Here is an 18,978-nt window from a genome sequence, read left to right as displayed (position 1 = left end):
AAACTTAGTAGAACTTAGTAGAATCTGTAGATATGTAGTAGACTACTGTTAAAAAATTCCTTAGAGCAGGGGTCACCAACTCCGGTCCTCAAGGGCGCCACTCCAACCTGTTTTAGATGTATCCCCTCTCCAAGACACCTGATTCAAATAATCAGGATCGCTATCAGCCTTAATAGAGCTTGCTGATGAGCTGATCATTTGAATCAGGTGTGTTGTTGTAGGGCTGCACCTAAAACGGGCTGGATTGGCGCCCTTGAGGACCGGAGTTGGTGACCCCTGCCTTAGAGTATGTCACCAACGTTTTTGAAACCGAGAAGTACTAATTACTGTTACTCATTACAGTTTATTCTAAATGGTTAAACTCTAGCAATGATTCCTGAACCTCAATTTCTAAAACTATTAATATCAATCACAAAACCACTCAAAATGGTTGCAAAACTGCAAACATTTTGAAAGCACAAACACTAATAGGTCTTATAATTGATAAATCAGATAATCTGGATAATTATGGTCAAGCACAATTATTTACATCTGAAGTTTACCGTATTTTTCGGACTAAAAGTCGCTCCAGAATATACGTCGCATCAGCCATAAAATGCCCAAAAAAGTGAAAGAAAACATATATAAGTCGCTCCAGAGTATAAGTCGCATTTTTCAAAATTTATTCGACAAAATCCAACACCAAGAACAGACATGAACAAGCAACAACAAGCTAAACGATACGGTATGATAACGTGACATAAACATAAACGAGAAGCTGAGTACGGGCCTGATGTAACAATAAGTTATTCAAATAACTATAACATAAATAACACCTTTATCAAACCATCTGTGTCACTCCAATTCATTAAAGCCATCGATCAAGTTGGTCCTCCTTTATGTAAACAAGTCCGACGTCAGCGGCGCGTTGCAGTTCAAATTTTTCTACAGGCCCATATAACAATATATAAACCATGTAGGAAATAATAATATAAACAACAATTGTATCGAACCATCCGTGTCACTCCAAATCAACAAATCCATGAGAGTCTTCGTCTTCCGTGTCACTTGAAAAAAAAAAACCAAAAAACAACACAGCTGTTGACGCCGGAAAGACTACGCGCGCCGTGGACGTCAGACTAGATATATCAAATAAATGTAATATAAACAACAATTTTAACGAACCATCCATGTCCCTCCAAATCATTAAATCCTCCGAAATATTCATCCTCTGTGTCAAAAAAAACAAAACAAAAAAAACAGCTGTTGATTCCGGACCTCCGTGCGCCGCTGACGTCAGCCTCGTTGTCAGTTGGTGGCTCCAATTATTCCACAGATCTACGTATATAACTATATTGTAGCGTTACCAAAGTACCAGGCAAGACGTGGGTTTGGTAACCGGCTCTTTATTTCACAAATCAAGAGCTCAACATGTAAGCCAACACATGCAAGCGCCCTGGATTGCTCTTTCGCTTTATCGAATACCCTCACACACATAGTATTCAGAGTCTGCCCTCAAGTACTGTATCACAACTTAATAGACATTGTTAGATTAGAATATGGATAAATTAGAATACATCAGTGTTAAAATAGTCTTAATAGTCTTTAGTCTTAAAATCACGCTGTCATTGGTTGTGTGGTAATTACTGCAAAACTTTTAACCAAAGCAGTGTTTGGGTTCAATTGCTCCAACAAGCTTAAACCAGAAGGCTATCATTATCAACCTGGATTTACTACGTAGTTAGGTATTCTTTAAATTTATAGGAATCGTCCCCTGAATTTTGGTTACAATCTTTACATTGACTAAGTTCATAATAAATGAGGCACGAATTAGTTAAACAAAAGGCTCATCTCTTTTTAGATTTTCTTTGTTCTCCCTAAGTCACACTGCATGCAAAACAGATGCATTGCACACGAACGGCGCAAGGGAAAGAAAGCATTGGAGTCAATGAGTCGAAACACACTGGCTGCGCAACAGCTGCGGTCCGGCGACCGCAAGCCTTCTATTTGTGTATATTCATGAAGCTCAAGAAATTACACATCTCAGACAGGAAATTGGGCGTTGATGTACGAGGTCAGGGTTCGGCAATCCAAAATGTTCAAAGAGCCATATTGGCCCAAAAAAAACAAAAAACATAACTGTCTGGAGCCCCAAAAATCTAAAAGCCTTTTATAAGGCAACGTAGACTGTCAATACATAAGTTGTATGCCTACTATTAAAATAATTTAACATTTTATAATTTAATTTATAATTTTAATTGTTGAGCTAATCCTGGAGTAGTATCCACATTTGACCATTTCATTACAGTAGTCATGGTAGCCCGTATCAATATCTTTGTTCATCTTGGATGGTCATTTATTTCCAAGTTAACGTTGTCATAACGTGCAGTCAGTACACGTAATCTGAAAGGGAAATGTGGCTATCATTTACAAATGAGTCTCTATATGGGTCTATGGTGGTTATTGGGTGAACTCAACTCTTCAGCATGAACCTCTGTGATCTTGCGGTCCAAGCAGGTGCAGACTTTCCAGACACGCAAAACATCTGTTCCGCATGCAGCGTGAATTGCAGTGCGTGTGTCTTCAGTACGTGTACTGTACAGAGACCGCACCCATTCCGCAGGTGGTGGTGGCAGTGCCTGAACATTTGTCCTGCCCATCCGTGCCGCGCAGGTTACCTAACTAACGACAGTGCGTGGCGTCAAGGGATGCAAATACTAAATTAGCTAATCATGGCGAAACGAATGAGCAGCGACAAATCCATTTGCCAAGTCAAAATAAACAAGAGATGCCGCAGTTCTTTTAAGATTGAATGGCTGTCGGAGTGTGTGCAAGTACAAGAGGAAACGGTGAAACTGTGAGATTTTCGATTTTCCGAATGAGAAAGGTCTCCTGCAAAACATGCAGTAAAGCCAAAGTGGCGAGCAAGTTTACGGAGGGAAAAATATGGAAGGAATGGAAGTAAGACTACCTCAAGCATCCCATTCATTAGAAATGTCATTTGAAACCTGTTGGAATTCAACAAAGACTGAAGATGGGACAGGGGATCGGTACATTATTGCGGGAGAGCGCAAAAGACCGACAGTAAACGAATGACGTGTCACACAAAACAAAATCTGACCAAGAGCAACTTAAAGTTTTCATTGACTTTATTTATTTATTTATTTATTTATTTATTTATTTATGTGTTGCACACAGTGGTCCACAGTGTGCGCAGGGAGCTTAAGCTCGTGTGTTTGCACAGACACTTGAAAAATTAAAGGGAACACTGCCGGTGACCTATACAGCAGTGGTCCCCAACCACCGGGCCGCTTACCGGTACCGGTCCGTGGGTCACTTAATACCGCGCTGCCAAGCTGCACAGAAAAAAAAAAGTGTTTTTATCGACGATCAATTAATTCAGGTCAAGACGCTCGTCCCGGTCACGTGACATGTTTTCCCAGTCGAGCCCGCAAAGCTAGCAAAAATGGGTAAGTATTTATTTTGAAAAATATAAAAAAAATTGGCGATTCTCTCCCAATTACATCCGTCGGTTCAGGTCAAGACGCTCGTCTCGGTCACGTGACATGTCAGTTGAGCCCGTGAAGAAAGCAAAAATGAGGAAGAAACAGAGATGTTTGGAAAGCTTCTTTGGAAAGGGAAAAAAGCCCAATGAGGAGACGGAAGAAGAAGAGGCTACGACTTCTAAGAAAAGGAAAGCTGCATTTAAAAGACTATGACGCGCCAAGCCCACTCTGCATAATATGTGGCGACAGGCTAGCTAGCGAGGCAATGAAGCCCTCAAAATTGCTTCGGCACATGGAGACCAAGCATCCTGCATTAAAAGACAAACCTTAACCACTTCGGGTGTCATTGTCTCCGATTACGCCTAGATGGGACCGGCTCGTTTCTGAGAAACAAGCTCAGTGCTCCCACTAATTCAATGTAATGGTGAGTTTTATTTTAATGTCGTTTATACTTGTTTTTATGTCGTATCATTTTATTTCATCGTATTCATATATTTGTTATAAATGTATTATCTATTTATATAAATGTATTATTTATTTATATAAATGTATTATTTATTTATATAAAGGCCGGTCCGCGAAAATATTTCTGACACGTAACCGGTCCGTGGCGCAAAAAAGGTTGGGGATCACTGCTATACAGGATGTACTGCCTCTCGCTCTAAGGCAGCAGCTCCACACTGTCATTAATCTATTATAATAATCATAACTATTCAACTTCTGTAATGCTGGATGTGTAACATGTTTGTAATAGGTATATGAAGGGTCCAAAATTGTAATGTATACTACAGATCTGATAATGATGTTGATCAAGGAATTCCGTTTTGAGAACCAGTTCTTGTTGAGAACCAGTTCCCACGTTACCAATGTCTTGGAATCCTTTGCTATTTTGCTAACAATCCCATTAGTGATTCCAGTCAGCACGAATTACGCATGCTACGCAGCATGCTACGCAGCATGCTACGCAGCATGCGTAGCGACGTAAACAATGATGGCACCGGTGAGGCAGAAGCGCACCAAAGTTTGGTTACATTTTGCTAAGATGGACGAGAATAGAGCAATGTGCAATACTTGCAATGTTGAAATTTCAACAAAGGGAGGAAATACCTCTAATACACAAAATAATTTGTACATGCAGCATGCCATTAGTTTAACGGAATGTCACGTGTTTTATCTGCTGCGGAGGGACTGTCAAAAACCTAGCACCAGCTAGCTCGACGTGCAGTTTTACTGCAGGTAACACTGCTTTTTTGTGGTAGCTCTATTTCTATAATAGTAAAATCTGTCATGCAAATCGCGTCTCATGTTTTATTTTAGATGACAACGAGAGACACCGTCTAACTGGTCAGATGCCAGCAGTACTGTACCTCTAGCTTATCCGTTCACGGAGGCAAGGAAGTGCAAAATGTCCAAGCACAGAAATGTCATCATGCAGAGACAAAATTTGTAGTTAAAGGCATGCGCCCGTTTGCCACTGTAGAAGCCCCTGATTTTCGGTAGGTGAAGATTTCTATTGTAAAAACATTTTTTGCATTCTTCACTCTTGGGTTTGCAATGTCATATTTACACAAAGTTGCAATATATAAAACAAAATGATTTTTCTTTTTTTCTGAATAAGAATCGATAAGAGAACCGATAAGGTCTTGAATCGTTAAACGGAATCAAAAATGGAATCGGAAACGTAAAAATCTTATCCATTCCCATCCCTAATCATCACAGCCATTACATTTTCCTTGCGTGGAGGGGGAGTCTCACCAGATCAAGTGTAGCATGAGATAATTCATTTTCTAGCTGTCTACTCAATAAAAAGTAAACATTTTGAGAACTGGGAAATTTATAATTATATTATAATAATTATAATATTAATATAATTATATTATAATAATTATTTTTTAGTAGAAAGTTTGCAAAAATCTTACCTCATTCTCGTGGACTCATTCTCGTGAGACATCTTGTCTCATGGGATTTGTGTCTCATGCCATCCTTAATAGCAAGTAACTGTTGCGTCCATTAGTGAGGAACATGTCCGAGAAAGATTGGTCAATTTTCCAGTTCTAATTAGATCCTCTTCACTTTATTCTCCAATTAGATCCTCCTCACTTTACACTGACTTCGCTCTTTCGGGCCTCATGTTGACGTTTGAACATGATACTAATTTAAAATATAATTTAATTTCAATCTTGATTTTCAAGGGTCTGGTGTTCACATCCACAAGTGCTTCTCTTTCCCATTCAAATCAGCTCACATTGCGTGATTTAAAACAGTCTTCGAACAGAAGGAGCAAAATGGACTTTGATCCTTCCTTTCCTTCCCACCGTGGCAGAGTCTGGGAGAGACTGATCAGACTAGTCATAAAGATCTTTGCATTGTAGAAACTGCAGAGTGAAAACATAAGGCAAGTTCTACTTTTTAACTAGGCAGCAACGTGTTGTTTATTTTTGTACTTCCGTGTTCCCCAGTCACATAACCCAGGAAGAAAACTCCCGTCAATCCATTATGCGTCCCTCTCAAAGGGACTTCAGCAATACACAATGGAACAAACCAATCGGCATTAAACAAAGACAGGGTAACAACACACAATAATTGAAGTATGACGATGAATCAGTGTCCGCTACACCTGTTCTAAAACAACAACCACTAGTTTGTGAGGTAGAAGACATCCTCAAAGACCAACCAATAACTACAATGTCATTTGACCCCAACGATTACCGTATTTTCCGCCCTATTAGGCGCACCGGGGTATAAGGCGCACCTTCAATGAACGGCCCATTTTAAAACTTTGTCCATATATAAGGCGCACCGGCCTATAAGGCGCATAAAATAGAAGCTTTACTGCAACAAACTGAGGTTGACTAGAGTTGCGGTATGCACCCACTAGCCAATAACCAACGAGCCCTCTGTAAACAATCGCGTTTCTCAAACAATCTCCTATAAAATGATTGGAACTGACTAAAGTTCAATCTAACGCATTGGTACTACTTACCTATGTTTCCCTTCCATATCGATCCGTAGAATTACTCGAAACATTAACAGAGCAGCCTATTTTGACATGAAATAGCCTCGCGCGTATAGCAGCTATCGTTATAGCATTAGCCATCCGCAATTTCCTATGACCCTCAGCTCGCAATCTCCTATGAGCCTCAGCAAAGTGTAAACAATCGCGTCTCTCAAACGAGGTCCTATAAAATGATCAGAACTGACCAAAGTTCGATCTAACGCATTGGTACTACTTACCTATGTTTCCCTTCCATATCGATCCGTAGAATTACTCGAAACATTAACAGAGCAGCCTATTTTGACATGAAATAGCCTCGCGCGTATAGCAGCTATCGTTATAGCATTAGCCATCCGCAATTTCCTATGACCCTCAGCTCGCAATCTCCTATGAGCCTCAGCAAAGTGTAAACAATTGCGTCTCTCAAACGAGGTCCTATAAAATGATCAGAACTGACCAAAGTTCGATCTAACGCATTGGTACTACTTACCTATGTTTCCCTTCCATATCGATCCGTAGAATTACTCGAAACATTAACAGAGCAGCCTATTTTGACATGAAATAGCCTCGCGCGTATAGCAGCTATCGTTATAGCATTAGCCATCCGCAATTTCCTATGACCCTCAGCTCGCAATCTCCTATGAGCCTCAGCAAAGTGTAAACAATCGCGTCTCTCAAACGAGCTCCTATAAAATGATCAGAACTGACCAAAGTTCGATCTAACGCATTGGTACTACTTACCTATGTTTCCCTTCCATATCGATCCGTAGAATTACTTGAAACATTAACAGAGCAGCCTATTTTGACATGAAATAGCCTCGCGCGTATAGCAGCTATCGTTATAGCATTAGCCATCCGCAATTTCCTATGAGCCTCAGCTCGCAATCTCCCATGAGCGTCAGCAAATTGTAAACAATCGCGTCTCTCAAACGAGCTCCTATAAAATGATCAGAACTGACTAAAGTTCGATCTAACGCATTGGTACTACTTACCTATGTTTCCCTTCCATATCGATCCGTAGATTTACTCAAAACATTAACAGAGCAGCCTATTTTGACATGAAATAGCCTCGCGCGTATAGCAGCTATCGTTATAGCATTAGCCATCCGCAAAAAACAATGACCCTCAGCTCGCAATCTCCCATGAGCCTCAGCAAAGTGTAAACAATCAATCGCGTCTCTCAAACGAGCTCCTATAAAATGATCAGAACTGACTAAAGTTCGATCTAACGCATTGGTACTACTTACCTATGTTTCCCTTCCATATCGATCCGTAGATTTACTCGAAACATTAACGGAGCAGCCTATTTTGAAATTAAATAGCCTCGCGGGTACAACAGCTATTCGGTGACGCCCCCTGACTACAGTTACCGTAATGCTGGGAAGCGATGCGACCTTGTAATTTACTAGTCGTACTAAAACGTACTAAAACATTTTGGCAGAGCACTGTGTACAACCAGTATGGATCAACAAATTCATCACTTGATCCATATATAAGGCGCACCGGGCTATAAGGCGCACTGTTGACTTTTGATAAAAATTTAGGTTTTTAGGTGCGCCTTATAGGGCGGAAAATACGGTAAGCTAAATTTGCTTCAGGTCAAGGAGAAAGCAATCATGCCATCAAGTGTTTTTGACAAAAATGATCATTATTGAAGGAGACGATGGAGAGAAGCACAGTATTTTGCAGCTCTGTTTTGGAAATGGCAGACAAAATAATATCTTACCTTCTTACAAAAAGGAGCAACTGAAACACACAAGAGGAACTTTCATCCTGGGAGATAATAATAACCAGTGTGGTTAATAAAAGAGCAACAATAAACTCTTGTTTGTGACAGGCAGACTGTGAGAAGTGTTTGTGAGAAGTTTTTTCTTTTTTCTTTTCAAATTAAAACCAATATAACTCAATGACCAATAGACGAACTTCTAATGGTGGCAGCAGGATGTGTATGCATACTGTTGCTCTAATCCAGACATAGGCAAAATACAGCCCGCGGGCCACATCCAGCCCACGGGCCCGTTTAATCTGGCCCGCCAAACCGGAATAAATTGTATTATTAAACATTTTTTTGGGTCATTTTCCCTGCAATGACTGTGTTTCCCCAGTAGATGGGGAACACCCGACAGCCGTGTCAGAGAGCTCAGTGCACACTCATAAGTGCTTGTGCGTACGCAATAGTATGGACTCGGCGCACTCCACCATCGATTTCTATCAGTGCCGAATTTTGAGCATGGGCTCTGTTCTGATTTTCAGATATCCGTCACCATTTTGATTTCTTTATTACTTTATTTAGATGTATACTTTCACTGATTCTTAAAGAGGATGTATTTGGTCACAATGTTTGCCGTTTTATGTTATTTCGGCTCATAAAATAAACATATTTCATAAATCTCACCTGCAGGCGCTGAAGTGATGGAAACTGTTATTCATAATAACAGTGTCATATTTAATGAAAATCACTGTTAGTAGTTTTTGGGTGAAATTTCTTTTTTCATGCTGTTAATAAAGGCATTTGTTTTCAAAAAGCTTTTTTTGAATATCCATGCTTTACTACCTACTAAAGGCCAAAACCTTTTATGCAATTACCTTTACGTGTCGTTTATATTACTTCACACAAACACTACATCCATCTGCTCCTGGTTCGGCCCCCAGTCAAAATTTAGAACCCAATTCGGCCCGCAATTCAAAACGTTTGCCCACCCCTGCTCTAAGCTGTTGAGTGATTTGAAAACTTGTGAGTGGCATATGGCCAATAAGGGGCTATTCAGTTATGAGGGAAAGTGAAAGGGTCAAGACAAACAGTGAGGTTTTGATCGAAAGTTCATACTTCAAACCGGTCCAGAAAGAGGAACATACGTATACAGGGACCATATGTTACTTTAGGATTGAGAGCTTTCTCTCCTCTTTACCATCTGTCTTATGAGCCACCCACAACTTGTTTCCTCTTGATAAATGGGAGTTCCCAGTGACATAACCTCGTATCATTACCACGTTTAAATATGGTTTACTGGCATGAATGTAAGTGACATTAATAGACAATAAATGGTGGTTATTTTAGTTTTATTAGAGATTAAATAGTCAGTATTGTCAATAATATAATTTTAAGTAAATATTAAAAAAAAGAGTAACTTTTTCAGAGATATTTTTTCTGAAACACTTTTTTTTACCTTGAAAGTGGAAACAAATACAGGAAGGTCAAGAGATTTAAGGTTAATATTAAATATCTAATGTAAGTCACACACACATGCACACACAGAAGGAAGGCTTAAAGCCCGGTTTGGTCGCTGTAGTCTGCACACGCTATCTACTATGTTAAACAGATTTACTGCTGTTCGACTCTCTTTTTTCAATTGCTCACGCAATCCCTCTTAATCTATTCTCTCTGTGTGTGAGCAGAGCACAAAGGGAGAAATTACATTATCAAAGGTTTGGCTTTAGAGCAGAACACTTCAAGTACCGTTTTTTTCCGTGTATAATGCGCCCCCATGTATAATACGCACCCTAAAAATGGCATGTTGATGCTGGAAAAAAGCCTGTACCCATGTATAATACGCACCCAATTTTTTATTTTTTTTTGAAATTTTTTATTTATTTATTTTTTTAAGTCCCAATGATCGTCACACACGCAGGGAGGCAATGGGTCCCATTTTTATAGTCTTTGGTATGGTCTTAACTAGGCTGGATGTAATTTTTTTTGTTGGCATTGATTTTTCCGACTGCCCGTAAAGGCACCACCGCGATCAGTGCGGACATGTGAAAAAGGCGTGCGGACGTGAAAAAGGCGGCTCTGTATGGGAGAGACGTTGAAGAGGAATAAAAACACCCTTGGAAACCAAAACTTGCCCCTCGTCGTGACTCGGAGCCGCAACAAATGTTTCGGATTTGTGTAGGGTACATTGTGACAGCAAACGAGCAGGTGATCGAGCAAGCGTCTGATACGAGAGCATTGCGGTCGTATGGAGCGTGTTTGAAGTGAACAGCAGAGACGAAAGGAACAAGGCAAAGTGTTGTGAAATAAAATATTACCTGTAATACGCATTTTGTTATTTGCTGATTGTATTAAACTATCACATTCATTGTCAGTCAAGAAGAGAAGAGGACTATTCGCATCGGATTCATAGTGCGCATGCGCAGTGATACTGCCTCGGTATGACGTCCGGTCCGCGATGGAGATTAAAAAACAAACAATATTTGGCAATAACACACCATCAAGGATTGCACCATCGCATCAAACGATGTGTCGTCAATTATGAATTTTACTGACTAAGTGTGTTGGGCAGGATGGCTGAATGCGATGCGCGATTGACAACAAACAAGAGGAAAGGTGATTTCAAGTTTTATTTCGAGGGAGATTTGTCATGTCTCGTCCCCAGTTTTGCTATGTGTCTAGGTTGCCATAGTTTCTGTTCGCGTCGCCCCTCCCTTCCTGTGTCACCTCAATCAATGTAACGTGTTTTGTATTTAAGTCCTGTCTGCCTCTCGCTCACCGTCGGATCATTGCATGTGTTACTGTCATGATGTCTGTTTGGTTTCTGTTCCTGTCTTTGGTAATGTCACCCTGTCTTTTTGTTCCACGTCTTTGTCGGTCAGTCCTGTTGTTGGTTTTGTTGTACCATGATTTTCTTAAAAAAAAGAAAAAAATTAAAAAAAAAAATAAAATAAAATAAAAAATTTGTACCCATGTATAATGCGCACCCCAGATTTTAGGACAATAAATTTGTTAAATTTCGCGCATTATACACGGAAAAAAACGGTAAAAACATGTACATGTTCGTTCAAGTGTTGCTCACAATAACTACAGTCCACCAATTCAGTGGTGATGTAAGGGTACATTCATATTTCTTCATTTTGTGTACATGTCGATGCTACAACTAATAACTGGAATTAGTATGAGGAAATATGCAGGAGAGAAAACCAAAACACTTTGACACATTTCCAAATGTTTTGCTCCTAACAATACTATAAATGTCATCTCTGGGACCCACTTGCAATATAAGAACACAAACTCTATATAGAGTAACACATTTAAAATTACATCTATCCACAAATTACATTAGGATAAAAGTAATTGAAGTTTATATAACCAGTGTTACCCTCCTTCCCCATAAAAAGGCTTCTCCACATAATTGTGGATATTTTTTAAATATTTATAATTCTATAATTCTATCTCCCTCGCTCTGTCTCTCTCTGTCGCTCTCTGTTGCTCTCTCTCTCGCTCTCTCATCGATGATTATGAAACTTTTACAATGTGAAGGAATTACATTCACATCAAATGCCTTAGGAAGAATCTACAAAATGATATTACAGGGAGTAAAAAAAATTTAATGACGTGGATCAAAGAGGTACAGCTCAGTGAATGATAATGGGTCATTAAGATTAAATTGTTTGAATTACTGAATAGTATATAGTACATCCTTGTGAAACAGACATGTTTAATTGTGTAGTGTTTAATTTCATCATGTCTTAATTGAACTGTGAACTTGAGTTGTGTAGTGTTTCATTTCATCATCTCAATTGAACAGCATCTTCAAAAATAATTGTATGGAAGAGGACCCTGCAACATCAAATTACAGAGTGAAGCAAATTTCTAAAGATCTAATTGTTGGAATTATTTGTAGTATTGTATATTTACACAATCTGTTGGATTGTGTTTAAATGTTTGATTTCCTCATATCTAAATTGAACAGTATCTTCAAAAATACTTTTATAGAATTGCTGCCATTTAGAGTCTGAGTTCCAAAGGTTTTGCATGTGCAAAAAGGGGAGCAAACTTGATTGCACACGCAAACAGCTGATGTACTAACCGAGTACAGCCAGGATTGTGGCTGCCAAATTCACTAAATTTCCACACTGCTTTGTGCATTCTGAGAGGAGTGCATGCAAACAGATTAATTTAGCACTCACATGATTTGTCAAACCTGAGACAGGAGTAGACAAAAGTGACTCACTCCCCTGTTTATGTTCAGATTTGCACTTCAGAGCTACCGTAATTTCTGGACCATAAACCTCACCTGATTATAAGCCACACGAGCAAAAATAAGGGACAAATTTTGTTTTATTTTCATAAATAAGCCGCACCGTACTAAAAGCCGCATGTGCACGCAAATTATTTACAAAGAAAGACGGTACACAGAAAGCCTTTTTAAAGTTTTAATAACATACCTTAACATTTCTTTCCAAACACTGCCTGTGACGCGGCAGTAATACCGCAGCAACACGAAAGTAACACAGCACTGATAGGGCTGGATAAAAAAAACATACCAGTAGAAGTCACTGAGACGCGGCGGTAACAAAGCAGCAACCTACCGTGTTGCACAGCACTAACAGGGCTGGTTAAAAATATAGCAGTAAAAGTCACTGAGAGCCCTCTTCATCTTCCTCCTGTGCACTGAAACCATCGAAGTCTTCCTCCTCAATGTCGAATTGGAATAGCGTCAGATATACTTCGCCACACACTTTCTCACTCTCTCTTTCGTTGTCGCTTTTATGCATTTCTTCTAGCATTTTCCACGATGAGGGTCTGTTCATGCTAATTTTATTCACGCACAAAGCACCAAGTTACATTAAACTAGCGAGCTACACGTGACCAGGAAATAAATAAAGGGTGACGCAACAAGATGTCATCAACAATAGCCCAGTGCCCCCTAGTGACTGGCAGAAACCTCTACAGTGCTTGTTAAGAGCCAAATCGACTGCCTTTAACTTAAAAGCGGCATCATATGCATTTCTCTTGTCCCCCAAAATGAGGGTTTGTGTATAAAAGCTTCCGTTCTTCAGTAATATCTGTCTTGAACTCGTTCTGTCTCTTCATTGTGTCATTTATACGGCACTATTTGCCTGGCAGATGGACATGCGATCAACACACCACTCTTCTCCTCAGTGACCGTGTCACATGTCCCTCCACCAAGTGAAGCGGTGCCGCACAACAGCAGTCTACAGCCTTTTTACAAGTGTATAAGTGATCAAGTCATCACAGTAATCACGAAAAATTCAAGATTCAAGAGTTTTTTATTCGCCATGTTTGAGCGTGCCAAACAAGGAATTTGACTTCGGTAGAAACACACCCTCTGTTCAACATTTAGGTGACTAACAACATTCAGGACATGTGAATAATGGCAAAAACAGTGTAGACAAATTCAAAAAGGTGTGAGGAGCAGGATGTTATTGCACAGTAATGTCTCTGAGACTCTATGAGTGGTGTGAGTTCATCAGAGCAACAGCCTGGGGGAAGAAGCTGTCTCTGTGTCTGCTGGTTTTGGCGTACCGAGCTCTATAACGCCGTCCGGAGGGGAGTAGTTCAAACAGACTGCAACCCGGGTGAGAAGGGTCTGTAGAGATGTTCCTTGCCCGATTCCTGGTCCTGGACAGGTACAAGTCTTGGATAGATGGGAGGTTGATTCCAATGATCTTTTCTGCAGTTCTGATTGTCCGTTGTAGTCTGTGCTTGTCTTGTTTGGAGGCCGATCCAAACCAGACAGTGATGGAGGTGCAGAGGACAGACTGGATGATGGCAGTGTAGAAGGTCTTCAGAAGCTCTCGCGGCAGGTTGAACTTCTTGAGCTGTCTCAGGAAGTACAGCCTCTGCTGGGCCTTCTTCCGGACAGAGTCTATGTGGCCGGTCCATTTCAGGTCCCGAGAGATTGTGGTTCCCAGGAACTTGAAGGTGTCTGTGGAAAGAATAGTATTACTGCGGATAGTGAGGGGTAAAAGTGGTGAAGGGTCTCGCCTGAAATCCACTGTCATCTCCACGGTCTCCAAAAATCCACCGGACGACAAGCTGCAGGGTTCAAAACTTGAACAAAAAGTAGTATAATCCAGAAATTACGGTAGATCATTCATTTTCTTTTCATCTGCACACTTTAAAAACTGGAAAATTATCAGATTAGTCATTATTTGATCTTTTTGCAGAAATCATTCTCATGAAATCGATCTCGTGAGATACGTATCTCGTCTCACTATGTTTGTGTCTCGTCCCATCTCTGACAATGAATCCGGGCACCTATTGCAAAACTAGTTTCCACTCTGCATGTCCTTGTGTCAAAATCATTTCAGCGCACTGTGACAATTGTCTGGTGGTATCGCAGAGCAGCTATTCCAACTTTGAAATGCAATTATGCAGGATGGCCGAGTACTAGAATGAGATAAATCGTTGGCTTCACAAAAATTATTGGAGCGATATATGTCTGTAACTCAATCATGTGCTTGGTTGTGCTCGCAGTTCTCATCCAAATGTTGCATGGTGAAAAGAAACCATTAGAGCTACCTAAAAACCCTCTTTTAGATAAAGTGTCCTTCATCACCATTACACTTGATGTGAACTTGATCTTAGTAAATCAGGCCCTTAGACTCACAGGTAGCGGTAGTCACAGTTTTTTCTTTACTCCATGTTGGGAAGTTGCGTAACTGATAGTTGAATTCAACAAGCAGCACAAGTCAGTGATGTGCAGGTCAATACTGAGATATCAGTATGTCCGATACCATATCTGTATCCGCTGAAATTGATTCTCAAATCGAAATATTGATACGTCAGTCCTTCGAGGGGTAATATACGTACTTTATATCCTTAGTATACAGAGGAAGGTAACTAAGCTATAGTGATCTTGATTTAATGATCTGCATGGTGGGAACTACTTCCACTTAGCTAAGTTTGTTACGTATCTCAGTCTGTCTATTAAGTAATGTTTTACATTGTAACAGGGATGGTCAGAGAAGGCAGAAAAATCATGAAATCATGAAGTCCAAAAAAAACAATGATTGAATAAAAATATTTAAAATGTCACTTCTCTGCTTCATGCTTTATTTTATTGTATTAAAATCAATCATAGCTTATCTAGTGTCATTATCATAAAGGGTTCTAATTCTAATGGTTTACTGTATGATTTGAATACACTCTACATACAGTACAAATACTACTTTTTTACACAGGTAAACTTAAAATTCTAGCTTTTGCGCAGTCCACACAAAAAAAATCCCTCTAGAAGTAACATGCGTAATCTAATTCAATACTTTCTATCACCAAATGCAATTTGTGTGTTGATGCGTTTTCAGATGCCACGTGGTATTGCTTAATCTTCATATTATTATTTCTTGTGCATTTAGGACTATCGCGTGAACATTTTCCTTCGTCAGCAGTGGAATGATCCCAGGCTTGCCTATGCAGAATATCCAGATGACTCTTTGGATTTGGACCCCTCTATGTTAGACTCCATTTGGAAGCCAGATCTGTTCTTCGCCAATGAAAAGGGTGCACACTTCCATGAGGTTACAACAGACAACAAGTTGCTGCGGATTTTTAAGAATGGAAATGTTTTATACTCTATAAGGTGAGTTCGACGTTATTCTTACATCAAGTAGAAAAGGAGCAGAGAAACAGTCCAGCGGACCCTCAGCAACCTTTTGGTTCCGCAGTGACATTGTACAATGTATAGTCAAATACAAGGCTAAAACCAATAAATAACATTTAAAAAGGTTGAAAAACCAAACCAATTCAGTAATCATTTAGACACATTGTTTAACTAAAGATGATCCAAATCTGTTGATTATTATTTCAGGCTCTCAAAAGTAATAATTAACAGTACCACACAGTCTTTTTCACCACAGAAGCATTGCTTGATTGCATCCAAGACACATAGCTCATTTTTCCCCATTTTGGGTAGGTACGTGCCGACATGGCAGCCATGTAAGCAATGTTGACGTAATAATTAAATACAATGCATATTGTAACTTAATTATGGGAAGAAAAGCAGCAGATAAAGTAAAACTAGTCGTCTTTCTGCTCCATTTCATTCTAGATTAGAGAACATTTGTATTTATGTTTTTTTTCTTTATGATGAATTAAATAAATGATCGAAATGAAAAATGACAAAAAATGAAAGATCAAATGAAGCGTTGTAGATCAAATGAAGCATTGTCATAGGCACGCAGCTCAAAAGGGACATGCATCTAGGTACCAGTGTTCATATCTTGAGTTGACGAGTGAAAGCAGAAACTGTTAGAAAGCTAAGACAACTTATCTTACACTTACACTTCCATTCTCTCAAATTACTATGCTGATAATAATCAAATTTTTGAGAATGCTTACCAGCAAAATGGTGAAGTTCATGATACCCAAGTGCAGGTGGAAAAAAACTGCTTTTGAAGTGCATAATGTATTATACTCTAGAAATTACGGTACTCAAATGCAACTTTGTAGTTGTTAAGCAAGTACATTCCATTGTTTTTTCATTGAAACACAATAACACGGGATTAATTCACAGTGAACTATTATATTCTACTATTATAAACACCCATTTGTAATTATTTATTTTATACAATTTATACTGTTCACAAGCACTTTACTTGCACATAAAATGCTTAAACCTGTCGTGTTTGTTTTGTGATTTTCACCCAAGCTACTTCTAGAGCCATGCATTGTTTTCAGTTCACAGTTCAACACTGTCAATGTATTTCACTTACTTCTCACTTATACACTTTTCTGTACACTTTCAGATTAACGTTAACGCTCTCATGTCCCATGGATCTAAAAAACTTCCCCATGGATGTTCAGACCTGCATTATGCAGTTGGAAAGCTGTAAGTACTGGACACAAATTCACCACTTTAATATAGCTGGCTTAATTTGTGCAATGAGGCTTGGGTATCTGGCATTACATACCATGCTGTCTTGAATCATTTATTTGAAATGAGAGATTGGTGTGCTGGGACTCACCATACTCCTCAATGGTAGCCGTGAATGGTGTGAGAAATTTTACAAAATACTCAGGATTTTGTGATTTCAGAGGTCACGTGCATTGTGTCTAAGATCATCACTTAAAAGAGCTGTAGCAACAGCTTGTGGTTGTTCCAAGCATCTCTCAATCATGTCAAGCAAGCTGTTCCATCTAGTCACTACAACCATTGTAAGTTTATGCACGGTAAGATTTTTGATTAATGGTTAGCACAGCTGTGGCAGATGTACCACAGTGAAAAAAAACGTCACAGCATACTCACACTGCCTACGTTTACCGGGCTTGTGGTGCCAGGTTTGAAGTGTGAGCAAAACACTTCGTGTGGAGACTGTCCAGCCTTGTTTACTGCTAGTTTGATGTTTCCTGCATTGCCCATTACAACAACAATATTTATTATTGTTGATGTTAAATGTTGTCAAGGTCCCACTCACTAAGTGCAGACTTTATCACATCTTCCACAGCATGGTTAGGCATTTCCGGTCCTCGAGGATCGGTATCCTGCATGTTTTCTATGTCTCCCTGTTGAAACACAGCTGATTCAAATGGTCAGGCAAGGTCTGCAGAAGCTGGATAACAATCCTGATCATTTGAATCAAGTTTGCTGCAACAGGGAGACATAGAAAACATGCAGGACACCGGCCCTCGAGGACCAGAGTTGCCTACCTATGATCTACAGCAGGGGTGTCCAAACTTTTTGCAAGGGAGGGCCAGATTTAATAAAGTGAAGGGGCCCGGGGGCCAATCGTTTTTCTGACATTTTAACTACAAACATTTCATGCAAATACACACTGTTATAAAACAAATTTCATTGTCGCAATTGTCTTTATTTTTCAAATGACAAAATAACCAAATATAACCCACTCAGGCAGATGTGAACAAGTCTAAAAACACAAATTCTGCCTTTCATTCATATGAGAGTCAGATAAGATTGAACAAACTGTATTAAATACCTTAAATTTACATGAGTTTAAAATTATGTTTGCCTCATGAACATTTTAAACAGGAGTTATAAGTAATGCAAATTTGTCTGTTATTGTTATTAACTAAGAACAAGTTAATTTTGCTCTTGTCATTTACAATATCTTTCAGAAAGTAATATTTTGTGTCACGTCTACAGGTTCATAACATCAACAGTATTAACATGGCCACTTCGTAGCTTGCTTTAGTAATACCGTCATTTTCGGAATAAAAGTCGCTCCGGAATATACTAGGTCGCATTAGCCATAAAATGCACAATAACGTGAAAAAAAAACATATATAAGTCGCTCCGAAGTATAAGTCGCATTTTGGGGGGAAATTTATTCGACAAAATTCAACACCAAGAACAGACAGGAACGAGCAACAACAGGCTAAACCAGGGGTCACAAACTCCAGTCCTCGGGGCCGCATTCCTACATGTTTTCCCTCGTTAAACACACCTGATTCAATTATCAGGCTCCTGCAGAACGTGAGGATGAACTGATCGTTTGAATCAGTCTGTTTAACGAGGGAAACTTGGAAAACATGTAGGAATGCGGTAACATTCAGAGTTATTAAAGAAAACTATTACATAAATAACATGTTTATAAAACCATCTGTGTCACTCCAATTCATTAAATCCATCGATCGTCCTTTGTCAACAATGGGTGCGCACCGCTGACGGCGCTTGCACTTCAAAATATTCCACAGGCCCATATAACGATATATAAATTATATATCAAATAACTATTATATAAGCAATAATATTATCAAACCATCTGTGCACTCTAAATTATTAAATCCATCGATCAAAT

At 39.4% G+C, this 18,978-nt stretch overlaps 1 protein-coding gene across 1 annotated transcript in view; it reads left to right on the top strand.

Moving 5' to 3' along the window:
* The window catches only part of LOC133151103 (glycine receptor subunit alpha-3-like), a 90,500-nt gene that overhangs the window by 37,603 nt on the left and 33,919 nt on the right, over nt 1–18,978 (top strand). The window contains exons 5-6 of the mRNA XM_061273859.1: nt 15,580–15,803; nt 16,969–17,051. Coding sequence (XP_061129843.1) covers nt 15,580–15,803; nt 16,969–17,051 — 307 coding nt within the window. The remainder of the gene's footprint in view (nt 1–15,579; nt 15,804–16,968; nt 17,052–18,978) is intronic.

The sequence above is a fragment of the Syngnathus typhle genome, linkage group LG3 (genome assembly GCF_033458585.1).
Source record: "Syngnathus typhle isolate RoL2023-S1 ecotype Sweden linkage group LG3, RoL_Styp_1.0, whole genome shotgun sequence".
In the NCBI taxonomy this organism is placed as follows: domain Eukaryota; kingdom Metazoa; phylum Chordata; class Actinopteri; order Syngnathiformes; family Syngnathidae; genus Syngnathus; species Syngnathus typhle.
Note: the sequence above shows the minus strand (reverse complement) of the source record. Positions and strands in the feature narration are given on the sequence as shown.